General features: G+C 43.3%; 1 protein-coding gene across 1 annotated transcript in view; it reads right to left on the reverse strand.

Moving 5' to 3' along the window:
- Window positions 1-4789: 4789 nt before the first annotated feature.
- LOC135509307 (semaphorin-3ab-like) overlaps window positions 4790-24659 on the reverse strand; it is a 63421-nt gene continuing 43551 nt past the window's right edge. The window contains exons 4-17 of the mRNA XM_064929843.1: window positions 24010-24129; window positions 22993-23083; window positions 21886-22005; window positions 14120-14262; window positions 13125-13239; window positions 12880-12949; window positions 12572-12716; window positions 12189-12408; window positions 12010-12101; window positions 11847-11888; window positions 10979-11136; window positions 10000-10067; window positions 9741-9886; window positions 4790-9483 (exon numbers count right to left, since the gene is read on the reverse strand). Coding sequence (XP_064785915.1) covers window positions 8944-9483; window positions 9741-9886; window positions 10000-10067; window positions 10979-11136; window positions 11847-11888; window positions 12010-12101; window positions 12189-12408; window positions 12572-12716; window positions 12880-12949; window positions 13125-13239; window positions 14120-14262; window positions 21886-22005; window positions 22993-23083; window positions 24010-24129 — 2070 coding nt within the window. The 3' untranslated portion in view covers window positions 4790-8943. The remainder of the gene's footprint in view (window positions 9484-9740; window positions 9887-9999; window positions 10068-10978; window positions 11137-11846; window positions 11889-12009; window positions 12102-12188; window positions 12409-12571; window positions 12717-12879; window positions 12950-13124; window positions 13240-14119; window positions 14263-21885; window positions 22006-22992; window positions 23084-24009; window positions 24130-24659) is intronic.

The following is a 24659-nucleotide window of genomic DNA, read 5'->3' on the forward strand; positions in this document are numbered from 1 at the left end:
TAGCCTCTTCCATAGACTTGACTGGTTAGCTAGCTTACATCAGAGCCTTCTGGCAAATATCATAGACTGGATCTAACATTGCTTTTCAGAGAAATAGGTCTATGTACTTTACAAAATGATTGTTCGTTAAGGTATATATTTGGTTGGCTTTGCTATATAGCAAGCTGAGATCTCATTCCTAAAGTTGAACCAATGTTTTGAAAATCTTATCCTAAGTAGTGCTTTTTCTCTGCACCGTTTCATTTGTCATTTATAGGATCTATATTTACCTGATTATTCCCTGACATTGTCCATGTTTTTACAGCTCTCCATTTATACATCCATAAACTGATTACTCATTCATTCTCCCTTCCTTCGATGTATTCCACACTGTCCACCACTTTACCAGACATTAGCAAACAACTAATAGAAACAGTACTACTTTTTCAAATGGGTAGTAGACATGTAAAGATCATAGTCTAGGCCAAAACTAATGAGAATGTTTCAGCATTTATAAACTAACAAAACATCATCTTTGCTAACATTTTGAAAGGCATCATAAAATAATCCAAGTGACTTGTGACTGAATATGTATTTTATAAACATTTTTAAAAAACAACATTATATTACTGATTTCCTAAATTATTCACATCTATAAAAAAAAGTTAGAAACAAAATTAACAAAATGTATCCTTTATTTATTTTAGAAGATGCAACAATTGTTCATGAAGCAAAGATTGGAGGACTTGGTGAAGGTTTGGTAGAGAGAAACTGTCTAATTTCCTCCCCCTCCTTCATCCGTGGTGCTCGTTCAACACAGCATTTGGAGAGTCCTGTGAATATCAACAGTCATGAACATGTCATTCTGAACAGTTGTTGTTCTTCCTAATTGGGCCAATTGAAACTAATCTTAGTCATCAGTCTGTGTTGGTAATCCGGATTTTAAAAAAGTATTGTGTAGTGGAGCTGCATACGTTTTGCTCTCCACTTTCTGTATGTTTTGAAGTCAATGGAATTCGAGTATGATAGCTAAAGAGATGGAGAAAACACCTGTCTCCAGATTACATCTTCAAACTAAGTGCAACCGTGGTATGGCATTCCTGACAGGGAGACGGGTCCATCATGCATGATGACGTATACAGGTAATATTGTCTAGCGTTAGCTAGCTACATTTTCAGATATTACACATTTAGAATTTTGACAGAAAGTGGTTTGATTTCAAGATAAAGTGTACTGTTAACTAGCTAGCTAACGTTAGCTGGTTGGCTCCCTAGATCACATATATTCATTTCCTAGAGCTGTTTGCTTTTGTAGTTAGAGCCTAATGTTAGCTAGCTAACACTGAACCTGGTTGGTTAGCTCCCAGCACTGTGGCATTGTTGGCACTATTCATTGTTGTTTAACTAGCTAACGTTAGCTGGTCGGCCAAATTCAACACCCATTGAATAGCGTAATTAAATTGTTGCCAGCAGAACTTGTTAGGCTGTTTTCATGTTATCCAGAGGTAAACAAATCATCTGCCAGAGCGTCAAGTGTGTGCACCGAGAGCGCTCCGAGATGGGTGGGGCTAAAGCTTAAGAGGGTGTGAACGATGCTGAATGGGTGCAGACAAAGAAGACCTCTTTACTAGATATCAAAACATTCAAAGGCTATTTTCTCAAAAGTGTGTTTACAAGTTGATCAACTTTTAAAGTATAATTACTTTCCCATTGTTCCTCAAATGCAGTGTATGATATACCATCTTGTAGCTCTACTTTTATCCAATGTAAAAAACACAATTTTAAATTTTGCAACGTAAGAATCCAGGTGGTGAGTCACAAATGATAAGTACCTAGACCATTTGCTCTGTTACACAACTTAATAGCAACCATAAGTTACAGGCTAGCCAGACATCTCTTATGCTAGCTAGCTAACCAGCCATGTTATTTCAATGAAAAATAAGCTAGCTAGCTAGTGTCAGTTTTGCAGCGATAATGCTGTGGAAACACTTGTGAAAAGATTTTACTCAAATTTTCTCATTAATGTCTTGGTGTACCTTACAAATTATGCAAATGTCATTTAACAATTTCAACAAATTTGATCTATATTTAGCGACATCTCCTCCCTCCCTGAGTTAGCACAACATCACGATGGGCTCGAAGTCAAACAGAAATTAAACCCATATGAAGAGGAATGGAATGTGGGTGGTGCTTGAATGCATTAAGCGTATTGGAACTTTTGATAAAATAAAATAAAATGAAATTGTATTTGTCACACGCGCCGAATACGACAAGTATAGACCTTACCGTGAAATGCTTACTTAGAAGCTCTTAACCGACAGTACAGTTCAAGAAGAGTTAAGAAAATATTTACCAAATAAACTAAAGTAAAAAATAATAAAAAGTAACACAATAAAATAACAATAACGAGGCTATTTACAGGAGGTACCGGTACCGAATCATTGTGCGGGGGTACAAGTTAGTCGAGGTAATCTGTACATGTAGGTAGGGGTGAGGTGGCGATGCATAGATCACCTGCAATCTGCAGTTTGAATGACTGCCAATATAGGGAAGATTTAAAAATGAGACTAAATAAACCATCTCATTAACGAGTTAAATAAATTCAACCACCTACAGATTGGATTAGTTACGAAAAAAGTGATGTTATTTATCTTCATGTAGTATAAGATCAATTAATGAATGTGCATGCAGAAACATAGATATTAAACAAACTATTCTAAAAAGCAACATGTAACAAAGCATGCTGGGAAATATGACAATGAGAGAGTCTCTGAGAGAGTTAACGGATGTTGATTCCACTGTGATTTAAATACTTCATTTATTCACTACAGGTGGCATCAATTTCAATCCCACTGGTGTTAACCCAATAGAATCAACACTTAGATATTACATTCAGAACAATTTCTACCTCAACACCAAGATTTGAACACCCGCAAATATGCTGTGTTCGTCTCTCTCATTCTCTTACCCATCTGGTTGGTAGCATAGAACGACAGTGAAGTAAAGCAGATCATTTGGAAGTGGGAACTGAGGTAACGAACCCAGACCAAAGCATAGTCCAGCCCTAGAGGTTTACTGCCAATGCTAAAACACACTTATACACTGCTACTGCCAAGGTTAAAACACAACGTCAGTGTTAGTGCTAACACTCAAACAGGTTCTTCTCCTCTACTAGTGATGTTCTGACACATTGAGCATACTGCCAACTCAGGGGGTTCAAAATAACAGAGTACACACCCAGACTATTTAGAGAGCATGAGGATTTCTCCGAGGCATTACTCATGGTCAGGTCAATCCACAAGTCTGCAGAATTAGATTTTTCAGTAAATCACTTCAACTGTGTCAGTATTGACGAGCGACAAAAAGAGAAAGAAAGAATGAACGAATGAAAGAAAGAAAGAAAGTACCATTGCCACATGCAAGGTTTATTTCAAAGAATGTTATTGTAGTTGTTGTAATGTGATAAATGTTCTGAGGGGTCATTCTCCAGGTGTAAACGACAGACATGTTGAGGTTCAAGGGGAGGGTGTGAAAGTGGGCAGTAGGGACCTCTAACTTTACTAAACTTTGCTTTCAAGTGACCCTTGTCACTATGCATATGGTCTATGCATGGAATCTGAAGTCAACTGTAACTGGCATCTGCATGTGTAGTACCCACCAATGGCTATATGAATATAGATAAAGACCTCTGGGTCAATAGGTAGTCAATAAGCACACATGGGAGTATATATCACAGAGAATGGAATCTAAAGCTTTTTGCTTTTGGAATTTTCCATTGACCCACTGTATAAACATCACACAAGCTGCGACCCCTAACTAACCAGCTGAGAACCACCAGTGGTCCCCATCCCTCCGTGTGTGTGCGTGTGCATGTGCGTGTGTGTGTGTGTGTGTGTGTGTGTGTGTGTGTGTGTGTGTGTGTGCGCGCGCGTGAGTGTGTGTGCGTGAGTGGATGCATTTGTGTGTGTGTGTGTGTGTGTGTGTGTGTGTGTGTGTGTGTGTGTGGTTACCAAAGTGACATGATGCTTTTACATTTCTACTCTTATTCATATTGCCAATTGGTAATTAATTTTGTGATTTCTTACTGAAGTTACTTCTTAATCAACAGTAAAGGGGAAGTGTATTTCTCCCTGTGTCTGTCTCTCATTCTGTCCCTCCTATCAGTTATTTGTGAGTGTTGTGGTGTCCCCTGGAGGTGAGGGATGGGACGACAGGTCTATCCAATCAGACTGATGATGTGACTGATGCATGATGACAAAGGTCTGCTCTGCCAGAGGGGGGCAGTCACGTACCACAACACAGACAGTGATCCAATGCAAAGGCATGTCAGCTATGTCAAACAACCATATCATCAACCTGCAGAGATTTATTTTTGTTGAATTTCAGTGTAGGACCAGATGGTTAATCATCAAGCATCAATTATACTTTTCAGTGCTTGTAATTTATAATACTTATCTAATTCTGATGGTTAATGGGCTGTGTGCTATTAACTAAATGTATAAAAACAACTACATTTTGGCACACAGAGGTCTATAGCATTAGCGCATGAAAGTTCATTGTGTTTGAATGAAATGTATAACTCTATAAATATGGTTTATTTACAACTTACAATACTGCAATTGTATTACAACTATTGTATCACCCTTGACAACCAGATCTCTCATCTCATGGAGTTGATATTTTATATAGATTAATGTGCCCAAGTCCACCGTGGGCTTCAGTCATAGGACATAGTAACATTGTAGCAGTGTAGAGTAACAATCTCAGATATCACAAATAACACATGACAATAAGAACAGGCTTTAGGAAGATGTTTTTATTAGAACAGTAGAATACATCATCGTCATCATCATCATCACCATACCAAACACAGTCTATACAGCAGCAGCAGTTTACTCCCTCATTTACACTCAGCAGCCCTGCCAGTGGTTGAAGTGGGACGGAGATGAATGGTACAGAGAATCAGCACCTTTTATACTGTAGAATACCGGCTCTAAAATAGGACCTGGTATGGCACTTTAAGAACTGATCCCTATACAGAGACAGACCCTCTGTACTGCTTCACTATGTGAGCCCACTAGCACCTGTTGTAAGAGGTCTGGACTCTGTAGGCAGTATGTCACTGGTTCAAACTCTGCTTAGGCTGTTCCACCTGGAGCTCAACATCCACACTGATACAGATAATTGGGAGATCATGTATACTCTTGCTACCTGACCATGTGTACTGATCCATGTTGCATTGTTGTGTTTGATGAGAATTACATTGTAATATACTTTATATTTACTGTAACTATGTGTGATTGACAGATCTGTATAGATGTTTGCATCCAAAGTGATTTCCAGCCCAGATAAACAAGAGTATCTCTGAGTGCCAGTGGAATACACCAGAGTACTTAATTTATGCCGTACTTCCAGTAACTCGTTCTGTGTGTCTTTACACCTCAGTAACAGGTAAATGTGTGTTGCCTCTAAGCTAAGAGCAGACCATCACAAACAACATTAAACAATGCATCATTATAGAAACAAAAGTAGACTAGAATGGCTTTCACATGCAATTAGTACACAGTGGCATACTGTTGGACCATGGGATTTACTCTTCAATGTTTATGTTATGTTCACAGGTGTGTACATTCCAGATTCTCTGTCTGTCTCTGTATGTCTCACTGTGTTGAGATATTTCAAAAGGAAACATCTCCTGACGTACATAAGAAACACATGTCAGAAAAAAACATCTCCTGATGTACATACTCTCAGAGTAATGTAGTGATTCAAGGAAAGATACATAGAGCAGATATACTCCTGGACAATAACAAAATACATGTGTGTATTGCTGGAAGTGTAAGATATGCTTGAAAGTACATTTGCAGGCTGACATGGGCAAACAGACATAGACAGATGGTACAGTAGTGGTATGCTAAATATTGTAATAGAACCCTGCATGTTCCATTCAACACCAGTGGTGTTTTTTTTAAGAGTGGAACGTATTTGCTCTGTTAGTTGGTCCTGTTTGCCAGCATGTGCATGTTACATGTAGGTGTTATCATAAAGTAACAGTTACATGCATATAATGACATGTTACACAATGGATCTCAAATAGATAAACTTATATCATATACTTTTTCACAGTGTAGATATACTGTATATCAATATATATGTACAGTACCTTCAGAAAGTATTCATACCCTTTGACTTTTTCCACATTTTGTTGTGTTACATCCTGAATGTGAAATAGATTACATTTAGATTGTGTGTCAGTGGACTACACACAGTACCACATAATGTCAAAGTGGAATTATGTTTTTAGACATTTTTACAAACTATTTTTGAATGACTACCTCATCTCTGTACCCCACACATACAGATAATTGTAAGGTCTCTCGGTCGAGCAGTGAATTTCAAACACCACAGATTCAACCACAAAGACTAGGGAGGTTTTCTATTGGTAGAAGGATACAAAAAAACAGACATTGAATGTCCCTTTGAGCATGGTGAAGTTATTAATTACACTTTGGATGGTGTATCAATACACCCAGCCACTGAGAAGATACAGGAGTCCTTCCTAACTCAGTTGCCAGAGAGGAAGGAAACTGCTCAATGATTTTACCATGAGGCTAATTGTGACTTTTAAATAGAAAATAAGGAAGCCTGTACAGAATAAAAATATTCCTAAACATGCATCCTGTTTGCAATAAGGCACTAAAGTAAACTGAAAAAAATGTGGCAAAGAAATTCACTTTATGTCCGGAATACAAAGCATTATGTTTGTGGCAAATTCAACAACACATCACTGAGTACCACTCTTGATATTTTCAAACATGGTGGTGGCTGCATCATGTTACGTGTATGGTTGTTATCGGCAAAGACTGGGAATTTATTTTTAGGATAAAAGAAAATGGATAGAGCTAGGCACAGGTAAAATCCTAGATGAAAACCTGACTCAGTCCACTTTCCAACAGACACTAGGAGACAAATTCACCTTTCAGTAAGACAATAACCTAAAACACATATACAATGAGTGTCAAAATGTTAAGAACACCTGCTCTTTCCATAGACTGACCAGGTGAATCCAGGTGAAAGCTATGATCCCTTATTGATGTCACTTGTTAAACTCACTTCAACCAGCGTAGATTAAGGAGAAGAGACAGGTTAAAGAAGGATGTTTAAGCCTTGAGACAATTGAGTCATGGATTGTATAGGTGTGCCATTCAGAGAGTGAATGGGCAAAATAAAAGATATAAGTGTCTTTCAACAGGGTATGGTAGTAGGTGCTAGGCGAACCGGTTTGTGTAAAGAACTGCAATGCCGCTTGGTTTTTCATGCTCATCAGTTTCCTGTGTAATTCAAGAATGATCCACTTCCCAACGGACATCCGGCCAACTTGACACAACTATGGGAAGCATTTTAGTCAATATGGGCCAGCATTCCTGTGGAACGTTGGGGCATGTAGAGTCCATGCCCCAACGAATTGAGTCTGTTCTTGACAATGACTGTATTGCAATGATCAACAACCAACTTGACAGAGCTTGAATAACTAAAACAATAATGTGCAGATATTGTACAATCCAGGTGTGTAAAGCTCTTAGAAACCTACCCAGAAAGACTCACAGCGGTCATCGCTGATAAAGGTCATTCTAATATGTATTGACTCATGGGTTTTTATATATTTCATTTTCAATAAAATCACAAGAAATTAAAAATACTTGTTTTCACTTTGTCATTATGGGGTTGATGGGTGAAAAAATATTGATTTAATCCATTTTCAATTAAGGCTATAACACAACAAAATGTGGAGTATGTCAAGGAGCATGAATACTGAAGGCACTGTATGTGGTGAAAATAAGTTTTGTATGCTAATTGATTCAATCAAACAATGTGACATAGTTGATGCAGAGACATGTTAAAGTTTTAGTTAAGATGGGATGCAGTGGTTGGACTGAAACATAAAATATAGAAAATAAAGTCAACTTTCACTATGTAACAAATACTTATACAGGGTTCTGAGCAAATCAAAAAGATACACGTTTAAATAAAACATGAAAACATTTGTGCCTTGGAAGAGCTTATCTATCTATACACTTAACACAGTGACTTTCAGAATCATGTTGGATACTTTATTTACCTACTGCTTTTGGGAAAAACCAAATCACCTTCTGTTAAATACATTTGTTTATGGGGAAACAACATCATGTAACAAGATAACCGCAAACCATTCCCTTTAGTATGAGGATGTGTCAAAGCACATTTACATGTCTGATTTAAGTTAGAATAACATAATTAGTTGTAAATCCACGGCTACTCTGAAGTATCTTGCAGTGCTCAGTCATCCTCCTCTCTCCTTAGGACTATTCATTTCTCATCGAATCCAATCAACATCAAACTGTTGTGCTTTACATGACCTGTATGTAGTTATGTCCTTGTGATACACACGAGGTCCGTCCCTGCTCCGTCATTTCATCAAACACTATCATCCCTTGTTCCAAGATAGTGGTTGTTAGGAGAAGCTAACTACTATATCTGGGTGGACAACAATGACGAGACACGACAAACAAACAAAGCTACACTACAGTGGAGACAGAGCCATGTTCTCAATAAGTTATTCTGCAGTACGTGGAGTCCAGTCCACATGTTGGCTAACACTGTCCCTCCATGGTGCTGGGGCTACAGAGGCCAGCTGAGATTATAGAATAGTACTGTATCACCTGGTGTCCTGTAACATCCTTTGTCTCTGTGCCGTGTCACTGTAAACATGGGTGGCCACGCAGCCTACACGCACAGACCAGGGCGGGATATTGCCTTTGTTTCCAGTTGAGATTCTCTGTACAAAGTCAGTGTGGAACGAGTCTTTATCTCTGTAAGGACAGATGAGGCAGGGGAGGAGGTTCAGGGGGGATTTTAGGATGAGGACAGTGTACATGGATTAGGGGTTGGGGGTCAGGCGGGGTCATGGGATTTAGTCGGTGCGAGGTCAGACGCTGCGGGGGGCTCTCTCCAGTTCGTGGGTCCGACGGTTGCGGCCCTTCTGCCTCTCCTGCAGGTGTTTCCACTTGGCCGCAAGCCCATGGGCGTTCACGTGGGTGTGAGCGTGCACGAGGCCCTGCTGCTGCTGGTGTAGCTGGACCTGTTGGGATAGTTGTGCTTTCTGCCTCCTCTGCTTCTTTTCCCTCTTCCACACCTGCTCACAGAACTCATCCACGCTGTTCAGGGTCGGGTGGTTCACTAATGACAGGAAGTCACGGTACCATAGCTTTTGATTGGACGATTCCCGGGCTGGGGGCGTGTCCCAGGAGGTGGTGTGTGTGGCAGCGGTGTGTGTGGCGGTTTCGTCATCACGGTGAATGAGCTCGTCGAGGCGTTCAGTGTCGATGACTTCCAGGGTGACCCTTAGGAGCGTCTGCATGAAGCCATGTTCTACAGCCTGGCACACATAAGTCCCAGAATCCTTTTTGTTCAGTATGCGGATCAGCAGGCCCTGCTCCGTACGGACAAAACGATCCTCTGCTTTGATCTGCACAGAGAGGAGTAATAGAACAATGTTTGCTTCACTTGACTTAATTTTATCTAGCATACTAAGATAAACAACACCACATTTGAGATCCATATGTTCAATATTCTTTGTAGATCTGCAGCTCAGACACAGTACCTAGTATCTGTAATACACTATGCAGTCATTTATGTAATGCACTGAACAGTGTACCGGTCATTTGATGGACATCATGATTGAAATGCTGTGTTATGTGTAAGGACTAGTGTACGGTTTCATACGTCTTGTCTCCTGTCGTCGTTGACTTGTTGGTACTGCCAGTAGGTGAGTGCTCTCTGGGACTTGGGGCTACACTCCAGGAACGTACTGCTGTTCTCCACTGCATACACTGTCTTATCTAGCACCGTGGGCTGCACATTCAGGTTGTCTACAGGGACACACACACAGATCATACTGTGAACACAACGTGAACTCAGCACCATTATAATGTGAAGGGAAGAGAGGAATCTTCCATGAGGAGGTTTATTTGTGAATACATACCATGATGCTGCAGGTCTGAACACTGGGTTAAAGGGTCTCCATTCCTGATGTCCTGTCTCCTTGTCCTCCTGCAAAAAGACACGTCAACAGTCAGTTTGCAAGTATGCACGTGCATGTGTGTGGTTTGGGATGTGCTGTACTTGTGGTTGTGAGCCAGCCAGGCAAATTAGCTAACACCAGTGAGCTTCATTCCACTGTAGACCGGCTTAGTTCTAATTACAGGGTGGCTGAGGAATCCAATCAATCAGTCACTCATAGCTATTTTACACAGCCTGACTAACACAGTTACTCTCAGCCAAGGATACAGAGGGGATGGATTCGAAACACACACATGTATTGTAAACAATGACTGAATCAACAATGGAATATCCAGAGTGAGAAACAGAACAGAGATGTATTCATTGAGAAAGAACAAGTGTCTTCTCTCAAATATCTTCCCTTCCCCACAGGGCTGTTCTCTCTGAGAGTATCAGAGTATTCAGAGTCTAAAATATGCAGAAATATGAGACCTTCAGGCTAAAGCTCAAATCAATAACCCAATGGAGACTTTATGCGTGGGTGGGAGGCTACAGTGCACACACACACACACACACACACACACACACACACACACACACACACACACACACACACACACACACACACACACACACACACACACACACACACACACACACACACACACACACACACACACACACCGCACCCTCCTCCCGTGAACAGCTAGAACTTCTAACACTTTATTTCACCCTGCACTCACCCAGACAGTCTGCCTGCAGATATGACTAACATTAGTTCTCATTGCCAGTGAACACAGCTCAGGGTATGTTTCTGTGTCTCAGGGAGAAATGTGACCTGGCTACCTTCAGGGCTAACAGATCTGATTTTCTGTACACAATGTACTCATTATTTACAGTCTTTGAATGGGATAAATAGTGCTTGAATGTTCACTTTGCGATGAGTGTGTGTGTGTGTGTACCTCTTGGCCATGGGAAAGTATCGTGAGCACTCGGTCCCATCCCAGGCACAGTAAGGGTCTCTAGCTAGACAGCACTCAGCACACGCCTTCCCGTACACCTCACAGCGATGCAAAGGCATCTGGGATATGCCCAGGTCTGAGCCTAGGTACAACTGTTGCTATGGAAACAGAAGAGGAAACATTCTAAATACCTGATACCATATTTTTTGCATTATGCAAATGTGAAATGTTTTAAAAAGGTTCTCAGTGCCTGGTACAGTACAGTAAAAGAAGGCCTCATCATATTGTTACAGGTGAAGGTTTCTACAGCACAGTATTTCTGCCATTGTCTTCCTCCCCTGGTATTATCACAAGAGATCTGTTGGTTGACATCCGTCTTAGACAGTCAGCATCATTTTAACGTCTTTTAACAGGTGTTTATTTTGTACTTATACAGTCCTCAGGCTAGGTGTTACTCATGACGTTGACAGGTCACATCAAGTCTGTACTAAGAATACAATTCATTTTTAGAAATAGCATAGATACAATTGAGTTCAATTCTTATTCTATAGTAGTGTCCCTTTCTTCTGCAGCTCAGTGTGTACAGTAAGTGGGGGATTTAAACACTGTTTTGTGTTGATGAAAGCTGACTACTAGTGGGATTCACTCACCTAGAAGCACCACTACTTCATTACATATGAATGTAGCTGACACTGCCTGTCAGAAATATGACATATCTCTGTTTAGAGAGTGGATCTGTATTACATGAGCTGTGTTAAGTGTCTGTAGCTTCACTAAGGCAATGATTCTATAATGTAGGACTTTCTAGTACACCCATTCCTTTTCCTGTTCTCTTCGTGTCATGAGGAATATAATCAGCATTGGTTACCTGCTTCGTGGAGAGTTCCATCGCTGTAATAGCAGTTGGCTCCTAGGACAAAATACGTCCTAAATGTTACAAACCCATATTTTGATAAAGTAATAATTGTGATGTTGTTTCAGCTGTATGACTTTAACATAAACATGATCTGATAGCAGTAGGAGTGACCTACCCTGAACACAGTCATCTCCTCCAGTAGAACCTCTTCCAGGTCATGCCAGGACCCTCTGGGGATGGACACCACCTTCAGCACTTTACCCATGTCTACAACGCAGAAACAACATACACACATTCTTAGTATGTGTGTGCACACGTGTGGGTGTGTGTGCATGTGTGTGTGTGAGTGTGTACCTGTGCCTATGAACATGACGTCATACTGTCCGTCATCAGCCTCCACTTTGTCCACCACTATCTGTGTGAACTGATAGTCCGTGTCCGTCTTGACTATGATTGGTCGGTTGTTGATGGGATAGATGGGGTTAAACATCGCTGGGTGTCCTCTCGCAAATGTTATGACATCATCAGGCAAGTCCTTTGTTGAATCAAATCCTCCGAATGTCTTGCTGGGGCACTGTGGATTAAAAAAACATCCCATTACTATGTGGATCCTTTCCTTCATGTCTTCCACTAGTTTACAATTCAAAATGTTATAAAGGTGGTATGTATGCCTTATGTATAGCCCCTTTATGTAAAGTGTGTCCCTCCCCCACCCAAAGACCCCATCATGCCCTCACCGTGCCAGGTCGTGGGTACGGTACCCTCCCGGGGAAGGGAACCCACTGATAGTTAGGGCCGTCCCTGTGGGCATAGGGACCTAGAAACACCCTTCTGATGTCTGCCATGCTGTACAAACACACTGCTGAGCCCTTGAAGATGTTACTGAGGGACAGAAAGAGAGAGAGAGAGAGAGAGAGAGAGAGAGAGAGAGAGAGAGAGAGAGAGAGAGAGAGAGAGAGAGAATCAATTAGAGATACACATCTACACATCTACTACAACAATCTTCTGCAGGATCCATTCAGGATCCACTGACTGAGGTAAGTACCTGGATGTAGTGAACACTGCATAGATGGTGGGGTTCTTGGGATCCTTAGCGCTTATCAGAAACACATCCTCTGAGAACAAAAACAACCAAAAGAAGAGTTAGTGTCAGGAATAAACAGAATGCAGCAGACTGGTATACATGTGATATTTGTTTGCTGCCCAAAACACACTCTCACACACCACAGCCCCCTTTTCCAGCCACACAGACACATAACATGCAACACAAAGGCTAATGTAAACACTCACGTAGTTCGTCAAAGTGTGTGTCTATGCCATTTAGTCCAGGTACAGAACACACCAGTCTGGCCTTCAGGAATGTAGTCCACTTATTCACCAAACTCCTGTGGCCTCCAAAGTCATTCTGTTAGAGGAAACACACCAGAGTCCAAATATTTACTACATCCCCCACAAAACAATACTGCAATACAGCAACTGCATTTTGTTATATTAACTATGATTGACACCTGAAAAGACAACAATGGCTTAATGAAGCTGTCTTACAGATTCTCATAATATGTTATCAAAATAAAAAGTGACTTTGTTTTTCTGCACACAGAATCCAGGCTCCCAGTGATTGTTGACGGTCTATTAAGACGGACGCCCCAAATATGCTCAGCCTAAATTTATATGGCATTATAAATAATGAATGTATTGTGTTGAGTAGAGAAAAACAGATACCTCACATACTGAGAGATCAGGCTGGGAGGGTGTGTGCGTGTCTGTGTCTGTGTGTGTAATTGTGTGTGTTGGGCAGGCTAAAGGGTGACAGAGGAGACACCAGTCTCTGCCAATAACAGCCATCATCCTACACTCAGAAAAAAAGGTTAAATCTAGAGGATGTTGGCTGTCCCCATAGGAGAACCCTTTGAATAACCATTTTTGGATCCAGGTATACCACTTTTGGGTTATCCCCAAAAAGGTTGCAACTGGAACCAATAAGGGTTCTCCTACGGGGACAGCTGAGGAACCCTTTGTAACAGTACCACCATTGTTATTTACTTTCTCTCTCTCTCTGGCTCCAGTGTCATTTTTAAACCACCTCTCTCTCTCTCAGGTTTTCCTCAGTAAGAGAACCACACCAAGCACAACAAACCTAAATATAACCTGAGAGGAGAGAGATAACTGGTTAGGAAAGCATCCATTATGGAAATCACTGTCATTCATCAACTCTGTTTGAGATAGAGGGAGCTGTTTTAGTTTGAGGTGTCTGAATGTGTTTGTGTTCTGAATGTGTACAGTACCTTGCAGAGCTGTCCGATGCGTGCGTGTGTAGCCTTCCCTGCGTGTTCCCCATCCATAGCGTTCTCTCTGAAGAACAGGTAGATCTTGTCGTCCTCGGGGTTGTCACTCTCTGGGATCAGATGGACACTCACAAACCTGGGATCTACACAAAAATATATAATATTTAAGAAATTATGAAATGGGAATCAGAAACTTCTTCCCCAGTGAAACGCTAAACATAGTGGGCCAATTGCAACCATCGAAAGCCACCAGATAATGATCATCAGCTGATTTATTGTTATTAAACCATCAATACATGCTAACATCACCCTCACAGCTGATCTTAATTGCAACCAACATTTGGCAGAATAAACCGTTCCCTGACGTGGATGTCAAGGTTATCTTTCAGCCAATATTTTTAAGACCATTTCGCCCTCTGGTTGGTGTTACAGTATCATCGGAACAACTTAGTCCTACTTTATGAGCAGACTAAGGGCGATTTAAGGGAGAAATCTATTAAGGGCGAAATCTATTGTGGCAATTTATCCGACATGTTGTATGAATGGAATACTACTGTTGATAGTGTAGTCAATTATTATTATTTTATTTGTTTCCAATTCCGATGGTGAATGTCTCTAATTGTCTGTTGAAAAGCAGACTGAACCAGGTTTTCCTCTAGTATTTTTCATGTGCTTAGCTCTATTCCTTTTATCCTAAAACACTCCTTAGTCATTGCTGATGACAAGCATACCCATAACATGGTGCGGCCACCACCATGCTTGAAAATATGAAGAGGGGTAATCAGTAACACGTTGTGTTGGACTTGCCCCAAACATAACACTTTGTATTCAGGACGTAAAGTACATTTATTTGCCACATTTTTTGCAGTTTTACTTTAGTGCTTTATTGCAAACAGAATGCATTGTTTGGAATATTTTTTATTCTGTACAGGCTTCCTTCTTTTCATTCTAATCATTTAGGTTATTATTGTGGAGTAACTACAATGTTGTTGATCCATCTGCAGTTTTCTCCTATTACTGCCATTAAACTGTAACTGTTTTAAAGTCACCATTGACCTCATGGTGAAATCGTTGAACAGTTTCCTTCCTCTCTGGCAACTGAATTAGGAAGGACGCCTGTATCTTTGTTGTAACTTCACCATGCTCAAAGGGATATTCAATGTCTTTTTTTCCATCTACAAATAGGTGCCATTGTTTGAGAGGCGTTGGAAAGCCTCCCTAGTCTTTGTTGTTGAATCTGTGTTTGAAATTCACTGCTCGACTGAGAGACCTTACAGACAATTGTACGTGTGGGGTACAGCAACGAGGTAGTCATTAAAAAAGAATGTTTAACACTATTATTGTGTCACACCCTGATCTGTTTCACCTGCCTTGTCTCCACCCCCAGCAGGTGTCTCCCATTTGTCCCCATTATCTCCTGTGTATTTACACTTGCGTTTTCTGTTTGTCTGTACCAGTTCGTTTTGGCTTGTCAGATCTTACCAGCGTGTTTCCCATTTTTCCTGCTCTCAACTTTGTTCTCTGGTCTTCCCGGATCTGATCTATCTGCCTGTCCTAACACTGAGTCTGCCTGCTGTTTTGTCCTTGTTTGACCCTGCCTTAGATTACAGACCTCTGCCTGCCCTCGACCTGCACTTTGCCTGCCTCTTTGTATAATATGGAACTATCCCCCTCCTGTGTCTACATCTGGTTCATATCCTGAGTCGTGATAGTACGAACCGTCCATGACTGACCCAGCAGACTCGGGCCAACTCCGCAAAGCTGTTTGCTCCCAAGCAGGCAGAAAGCCACTACGGTAACCTTCTAGAATCTCAGTAATCATCGGCATTTCTCCCCTACCCCGGCTTTCTGTGAACCCCACTTCTGAAGCACTATACTGAAGAACTCCTCCTCTGAAGCACTATACTGGAAATCTAGGAGCCTGCCAGAACCTGCCAGGAGTTTCCCTCATCTTCGAGCTGCAGCCTTCTTAATTAGTGTACCTGACACCTCTCATGTCTGGGAGAGCACTTGCATGGGCTACGGTGGTATGGGAGCAACAATCAACCGTTTGTCACAGTCTGGATTTTGTGGCGGAGGTAAGAAAGGTGTTTGATTCTCTGTTGTCCGGAAGAGAGGCTGCTGGAAAGCTTCTTCAACTGCATCAAGTAGTGTGGCAGACTACGCAGTGGATTTTGGCACTTTTTCCGCTGAGAGTGCCTGGAACCCTGAATCCCTGTTCGACACATTCCCTCATGTTTTATCAGAGGTGATTAAAGATGAGCTCGCAGACCGGGAGCTGCCATTGGATCTTGACTCTCTCATAGCTTTGACCATACGGATCGATGGGTGGCTACGGGAACGTAGGAGGGAGAGGAGGAGGTCTGTTCCTGGCCACACTCGCTCATCCATGATTCCCACCTCGCCTCTGAAGAATCCTGGAAGTCCCCGAAGTCTACAGGGCCGAGAGAATCCGACATCACCCGAATTCCTTCAGGAATCTCAGAGGGCAGTCGACTCATCTCCTCTGGAGCCCATGCAACTGGGGAGGATTGTCTCCTGTTGAATGCTTGCACAAACTGAGCACCAAGAGCTGTCTGTATTGTGGTACTTCAGGACATTACATATCAACCTGTCCATTAAAAGACCAGGCTCATCAGTATTATGAATACGCTGGTGAGCCATACGGGGAGTTTCCAATCTGCTCATTACTAGTACCCATCTTCATGCCATCCTGCTGTGGGGTGACCGGTCCCAATTTCTCTGGGTGCTCATTGACTCTGGGGCCGATAAGAGTTTTATGGACACTCCCCTAGTGTCGGAGCTGGGTATCTCCACACAATCCCTTTCCATTCCCTTGCATGTCACTGTGCTGGATGGGTACTTTATTGGCAGAGTTACCCACAATACGGTTCCTATCAACCTGCGAGTGTCAGGTAATCCCAGTGAGTCTATGCAGTTCCTACTCATCGAATCCCCTTATGTACCCATGGTTTTGGGGTTTCCATGGCTCCAGAGGCACAATCCCATGATCGACTGGGCTCCTAGATCTATCATGGGTAGGAGTCCGTTTTGTCATGCACATTGTCTGAAGTCAGCACAGCCTGCCCCGGGAATGTCTTCTTGTGGGCTTGGGAAAAGCCTCGGATCTCTCCACTGTTCCTGCTGAGTACCAGGACCTTCAGAAGGCTTACAATAAGGCACGCACCGCATTTCTTCCTCCGTATCAACCCTACGACTGCGCCATCGACCTCCTCCCGAGTACTACACCACCTCGGGGCCAACTTTATTCCCTGTTGGGTCCGGAGACCAAGACTATGGAGAAGTACATTGGGGACTCTCTTGCGGCAGGGAGTATTCCTCCATCTGTCTCCCCTGCTGGTGCAGGGTTCTTCTTTGTGGAGAAAAAGGTCAAAACCCTGTGTCCGTGTATCGACTACCGGGGCCTTAATGATATCACGGTTAAAAACCGTTACCACTCATCTCCTCAGTTTTCGTACCTCTCCAGGGGGCTACCATCTTCTCGAAGTTGGACCTTCGGAACACCTGCTATTTTGTTCGGATACGGGAAGGAGACAAATGGAAGACAGCCTTGAACATGGATAGCGGGCTCTACGAGTACCTAGTGATGCCATTCTGATTGTCCAACGCTCCCGCAGTGTTCCAGGCCCTTGTCAACGATGTGCTCCACGACATGTTGAACCAGTTCGTGTTTGTCTACCTTGGCGACCTCCTCATTTTTCCCAGTCAGCTCAAGAGCACGTCCTCCGTGTCCAACAGTTCATCCAGCATCTCCTGGAGAACCAGCTGTTTGTTAAAGCAGACGTGAATTCTATTGCTCCACCATCTCCTTCCCAGGATACGTCATCGGTACAGGAAATATTCAGATGGATTCTGACAAGGTGAGAGCGGTGGTGGATTGGCCTCAACCCACATCCAGAGTACAGTTGCAACATTTTCTGGGATCTGCTAATTTCTACAGCCGCTTCATCCGGCAATGCAGCACCTTGGCTTCCTCCTTCCTCAGCACTCAGCTCTCCCAAGGTTCCTTTCATATGGTCTCCAACAGCAGACCGGGCATTCTCAAATCTCAAGCATCATTTCACTACAGCTCCCATCTTAATCCACCCGGACTCGTCCCATCAGTTCGTGGTGGAGGTCGAGGCCTCCGACGTCGGAGTAGGGGCTGTCCTGTCCCAGTGTTCTGCCCAGGACTAAAAGCTGCATCCTTGCACCTTCCTTTCCCATCGTCTTAACCCAGCTGAGAGGAACTATGATGTGAAAAATTGAGAGCTACTCACAGTTAAGATGGCGTTGGAGGAGTGGAGGCACTGGTTAGAGGTGGCGGAACATCCATTCTTAGTGTCGGACTGACCATAAGAATCTGGAATGTGTCTGAACCGCCTTGTGCCTCAATTCAACGCAGGCTCAAGGCTGTTATTCACTCACTTAAATTTCCTTAAATCTCCTACATGCTAACTGGTTGTTTGTCCCGGATTCTGTCCATTCTCCGGTCCTGGTACGGGCCCGTTCCTCCAGACTCACCTGCCATCCTGGCTCCCGTCGGACTTTGGCTTTCGTCCGACAACGTTTTTGGTGGCCTACCATGGCTCCTGACGTCTCAGAGTTCTTTGCCACCTACACTGCGTGTTTGCACAAGCCCTCCGTGGCAAGCTCTGGAAGGCCTCCTTCAACCACTCCCGGTTCCTCACCGCCCCTGGCCTCATATCACCTTGGACTTTGTCACTGGTCTCCCTCCATCAGATGGGAATCTGATGGAGATCCTAAAGGTGGTGGATATGTTTTCCAAAGCTGGCTATTTAATTCCCCTTCCCAAGTTGCCCTCAGCCAAGGAGACTGCCCAGCTCATGGTGCAGCACGTCTTCCAGATCCATGGACTTCCGGTCGACATGGTCTCTGACCGGGGTCCTCAGTTCTGGTCCCAGTTCTAGAAGGCATGCTGCACCCTCATTGGGTCATCAGCCAGCCTGTCCTCTGGCTTTCATCCCCAGTCTAATGGCCAGTTGGAGCGAGCCAGTCAAGACCTGGAGACGGCTCTTCATTGCCTCGTCTCCACCAACCCCACCACCTGGAACCAGCAAGTTGTTTGGGTGGAATATTCCCACAACACCCTTCCCTGCTTGGCCACTGGCCTTTTGAGTGTTCAGCCCCTGCTCTTCCCTGAGCAAGAAGTCAACAAACCCTCTGCCCACATGTTCATCTGACTGTCGTCATACCTGGAAGAGAGCCCGGCCTTCTCAAAACCACTTCCAGATATCGGTGACAGACGGACCACCACCGGACCCCTGCTTCCCGCTATCGTCTATGGCAGAGGGTATGGCTGTCCACTCGGGATCTGCCCCTCTGGGTGGAGTCCCGTAAACTTTCCCCCCATTTTTATAGGCCCCTTCCCCATCTCTAAAATCCTTAGCCCCTCTGCTGTTCGTCTTCTATTGCCCCGCACCCTCCATATACAGTGGGGCAAAAAAGTATTTAGTCAACCACCAATTGTGCAAGTTCTCCCACTTAAAAAGATCATCATAGGTACACTTCAACCATGACAGACAAAATGAGAAAAAAAAAATCCAGAAAATCACATTGTAGAATTTTTAATTAATTCATTTGCAAATTATGGTGGAAAATAAGTATTTGGTCACCTACAAACAAGCAAGATTTCTGTCTCTCACAGACCTGTAACTTCTTCTTTAAGAGGCTCCTCTGTCCTCCACTCGTTACCTGTAATAATGGCACCTGTTTGAACTTGTTATCAGTATAAAAGACACCTGTCCACAACCTCAAACAGTCACACTCCAAACTCCACGATGGCCAAGACCAAAGAGCTGTCAAAGGACACCAGAAACAAAATTGTTGACCTGCACCAGGCTGGGAAGACTGAATCTGCAATAGGTAAGCAGCTTGGTAATGATAATCTCCCTTGATCTGGGGCTCCACGCAAGATCTCACCCCGTGGGGTCAAAATGATCACAAGAACGGTGAGCAAAAATCCCAGAACCACACGGGGGGACCTAGTGAATGACCTGCAGAGAGCTGGGACCAAAGTAACAAAGCCTACCATCAGTAACACACTACGCCGCCAGGTACTCAAATCCTGTAGTGCCAGACATGTCCCCCTGCTTAAGTCAGTACATGTCCAGGCCCTTCTGAAGTTTGCAAGAGAGCATTTGGATGATCCAGAAGAAGATTGGGTGAATATCATATGGTCAGATGAAACCAAAATATAACTTTTTGGTAAAAACTCAACTCGTCGTGTTTTTAGGACAAAGAATGCTGAGTTGTATCCAAAGAACACCATGCCTACTGTGAAGCATGGGGGTGGAAACATCATGCTTTGGGGCTGTTTTTCTGCAAAGGGACCAGGACGACTGATCCGTGTAAAGGAAAGAATGAATGGGGCCATGTATCCTGAGATTTTGAGTGAAAACCTCCTTCCATCAGCAAGGGCATTGAAGATGAAACATGGCTGGGTCTTTCAGCATGACAATGATCCCAAACACACCGCCCGGGCAACGAAGGGGTGGCTTCATTTTTTTCAAATTTTGTCTGTCATAGTTGAAGTGTACCTATGATGAAAATTACAGGCCTCTCTCATTTTTTAAGTGGGAGAACTTGCACAATTGGTAGCTGACTGGTGGCTGACGGTCAACAAGCTATGTGCCCGGTTAGGACTCCAGGTTGCGCCACCAGGAGGAGGATGGGGGTACTGTCACACCCTGATCTGTTTCACCTGTCTTGTGCCTGTCTCCACCCCCCACCAGGTGTCTCCCATTTTTCCCCATTATCTCCTGTGTACTTATACCTCCATTTTCTGTTTGTCTGTGCCAGTTTGTCTTGTCTTGTCAGGTCTTACCAGCATGTTTCCCGTTTCTCCTGCTCTCAAGTTTGTTTTTCTAGTCTTCCCAGATCTGACCAATCTGCCTGTCTTGACCCTGAGCCTGCCTGCCGTTCTGTCCCTGTTTGACCGTGCCTTGGATTACAAAACCTCTGTCTGCCCTCGACCTGCCCTTTGCATGCCCCTTTGTATAATAAATAGTATTGAACTATCCACCTCCTGTGTCTGCATCTGGGTCATATCCTGAGTCGTGATATATTGCACACAGAGTGAGTCGATATTTCATTGGGGGCAAGAGTAAAGAATCTAGACTAGCTGTCCGCATACAGTCATTGGCATAATCACTTGACATGGTAACAGCAAGAGATCAATTGATCTGCTGGTCTATCCTTGTGGGTTTTTTGTTGCAATGCAGCTTAGTTTAGGCCACAGGTGCATGTAATTTCCCATTTGTAGCATTTTAAGAAATCCAGCGATAACCTCAGGAGCGTGTTGGGTTCCGCCTGTTTGTTGCAATCCAGCCACTGTGTCTGCTACCACTCCCCCACTACAGCCATGTCAATCATGGAGGATTTAAACTTAATGCTGCCTATTTTTGTTATTCCCTTTCCCTCCTTCTTTTGTCCTGCCTCTCACGCTTCTCTGTCTTCTCTGTATGTCTCCTTTGTTCTCTTACTCTGTGAAAAACTTGCTGTCTCAGTTTCTGTCTTTTTAGTTTCTGTCTTTAAAACACTTTCTGTCTTAATTTGAGATGAAATGCATTAAATCAGACTGGTCTGCATGCCAACAGCCTGATAGCTTGCTGAGCTACAGCCTGGGTATCATCTTGGGGAGCTAACACATGTCTTCAGGACTCAAGCAAGGTTTTTCATCATGCAAGCATAGTTCACTGAACTGAGAACATCAGAACTGAGAATGATCTTTATTTCCACCTCACCATTCAGCCAGCGGGAGTCGTGTTGCTCAGTTCTAATGGGGTGATGCTGTCCCAACGTACGGAAGATGGCAAAATCCCGCCCCATGAAGTCCGCTGACGTCCCAGAATACAGCTCGCCATCTGGAGGACGGGGGAGGAGGACAATATCAGGTGTATGTGTGAACGTGTGTGCATGCTGCAATATATGTTTTTGTGCGTGTGCATGTGAGTGTTTGTGTATCCTGTGTGTGTGCGTCTCATGACCTTTTGTGTCTGTATTAGTCTATCAGGTACAGTATGGTGGTTGCAGGCTTAACAGTACAAGTAGAATGTGTTCTCACAAGGAACACCTCCATCTATCAGATAATAAACCAGAACAAGTAAGTGTGAAAGTCAGATTTAACAGGAAGAGACTAAGAGGGCCAGGTGGTTGCATTAAGAGAGCATTAAAGGAGGGAGGGGGATTAAGAAAAAGAGAGGAGAAGGGGAGACATGGGTGGGAGAAGATCGAGGTGAGAGAGGAGTAGGGAGACAGGGCTGACAGGAGGAAGACGATTGAAAGAGAAGGAGGGAGACGGGGTAAGAGGAGAGATAGATAGAGTGAGAGAGAGAGGAGGGATAAAGGTGAAAATTCAAAGAGGAGAGAAAGAAGGAGGGATACAGGGTAAGAGAGTGAGAGAGTAAGAGAGAGCGAGAGAGAGGAGACATGGATGAGAGGAGAAATCAGAGATGTGAGAAAGAGAGGCAAGGAGATGTGGTAAGAGGAGAGAGAGAGAGACAGGAGGAGATAAAGGGTGATGGAAAATGACCATCTATTGGTTGGAGCGATGTGATGTCATAAAGTATGACTGGTCCCGAACATGGTGAAGAAATGAAGCTGACACACACACGTGTCCACTACACATAGGCATGGAAATGAGTGGGTGTCCACTGTAGAGCACTCCTAATGATGAAACTATATATAGCCAGCCCTGTCATTCACCCACTTCCTCTCAGCTGTAAATATGCTTAATGAATGAGTGGAGATGAGAGAAGAGGTACAACTCCCTCTTTATGTGGTGAAAAGTTCTGGGGGAAATTGGTGCCTTAAAAAAAAGTTGAGTATGCTTGTTTGTTTGGGTCACTCACCGATGAGCATGGACGCTGTGAGCAGCTTGGGGTCATAAGGGCTCTTCCCTCGACCGTTCTCTATCAGGGGCTCCAGCCTGAACACACTGTCCTATTACATGAAAAATAGGTCAACATAAAGAGCATTTAGAATTCAGAGTTTATTGCATTGTCCTTTTGACATCAACGCATGATGTTGGCGTCTTGGAAAAAAAATCTCTCTATTTTTTCAGAATTAGATGTTTTACCTTCTCCTCGAGTCACTTTAACCAGGGGCCACAGTCAGGGCAGCAAAGAGAGGAGAATGCTATTCTCAGAGCTATTCTCCCTCTCTAATTCTCTGAAAATGACTGCAGTCTAATGAATAGGAAACACATTTATAAGCCTGACTCACTAACATTGAGAGGAGACATAGAACACACACACACACGCATGTATGCACGCACGCACACACACACACACACACACACACACACACACACACACACACACACACACACACACACACACACACACACACACACACACACACACACACACACACACACACACACACACACACACACACACACACACACACACACACGCACACACACGCACACACACGCGCACACACACACAGCGAATTGGGAACCTCTAAACGATGAAACTCTGTTTAATTTTCCACCTCATTTACTGAATGAATAAAAGTTTTCCTAAGGCCATGAGCGAAACGTTACGAGAGATTACCTCACACTCCATGGCTTATGATTTTAAATCGAAACCCAAAACCATAATATCACATTTCAGTGAAGAGTTTTTCTTAATACTATAGTCTAGCTGTAGCTCACACAAGACTTGAATCAGTCAGAACCATGACATGCCCTATGTGGAAGATACATTTCAGTTGAATGCATTCAGTTGTACAGTTGAACTGACTTGGTATCTTCCCCATTTTCTTCTACCAAGGTTCATACTGGTTAGTAAATAGTAGAATACTAGAGCTATAACTGCAGTAAGCTGACAGATGGCTGAATAGGGTATTACCGGTTGGTATACCTCTAGTTTCTTCCCCACCTCCAAGTAGGCACAGACAGGGTGGAAGGCTCCGGTTCCACATACATACAGATGGGTCTGGTTAAAAGGCTGCAAAACCTTGATGAAGTTAGCGCATTCCCTCTGGAGATAGAGAAAGAGAGACATTTTATATAGCATGGGTTTGCCAGGAGATAAACCGTTTCTGTAAACAACTAACATAGAGGATAAAGCTGTCTAAAGCTGTTGGGTCAAAACCCAGTCCTTCCCATTTGGGTCAAAACCCAGTCCTGCCCATTTGGGTCAAAACCCAGTGCTGCCCATTTGGGTCAAAACCCAGTCCTGCCCATTTGGGTCAAAACCCAGTCCTGCCCATTTGGGTCAAAACCCAGTCCTGCCCATTTGGGTCAAAACCCAGTTTGTTCATCAGAAGCAGGCCCTCTTATAGAGCTGATCCACTGGACAGAGAAAAGGGTTAATCCTCTCTGGACGTAACACAACATCACATAGAGCTATGCAGAAAAACAAACATTTCAATTGAGGGAATTAAGGGCATCTGTAATCAGAATTAAAGGCTTGTCCTGTCAGTATATTATAGAAGTCATTTTCCAGGAATATTTAAGAATGACCTGATCTACATATGAATAACAGTGTTGGGAAAAGGAACAGCCCTG

This window comes from Oncorhynchus masou, chromosome 22, assembly GCF_036934945.1.
Source record: "Oncorhynchus masou masou isolate Uvic2021 chromosome 22, UVic_Omas_1.1, whole genome shotgun sequence".
NCBI classification, from domain to species: domain Eukaryota; kingdom Metazoa; phylum Chordata; class Actinopteri; order Salmoniformes; family Salmonidae; genus Oncorhynchus; species Oncorhynchus masou.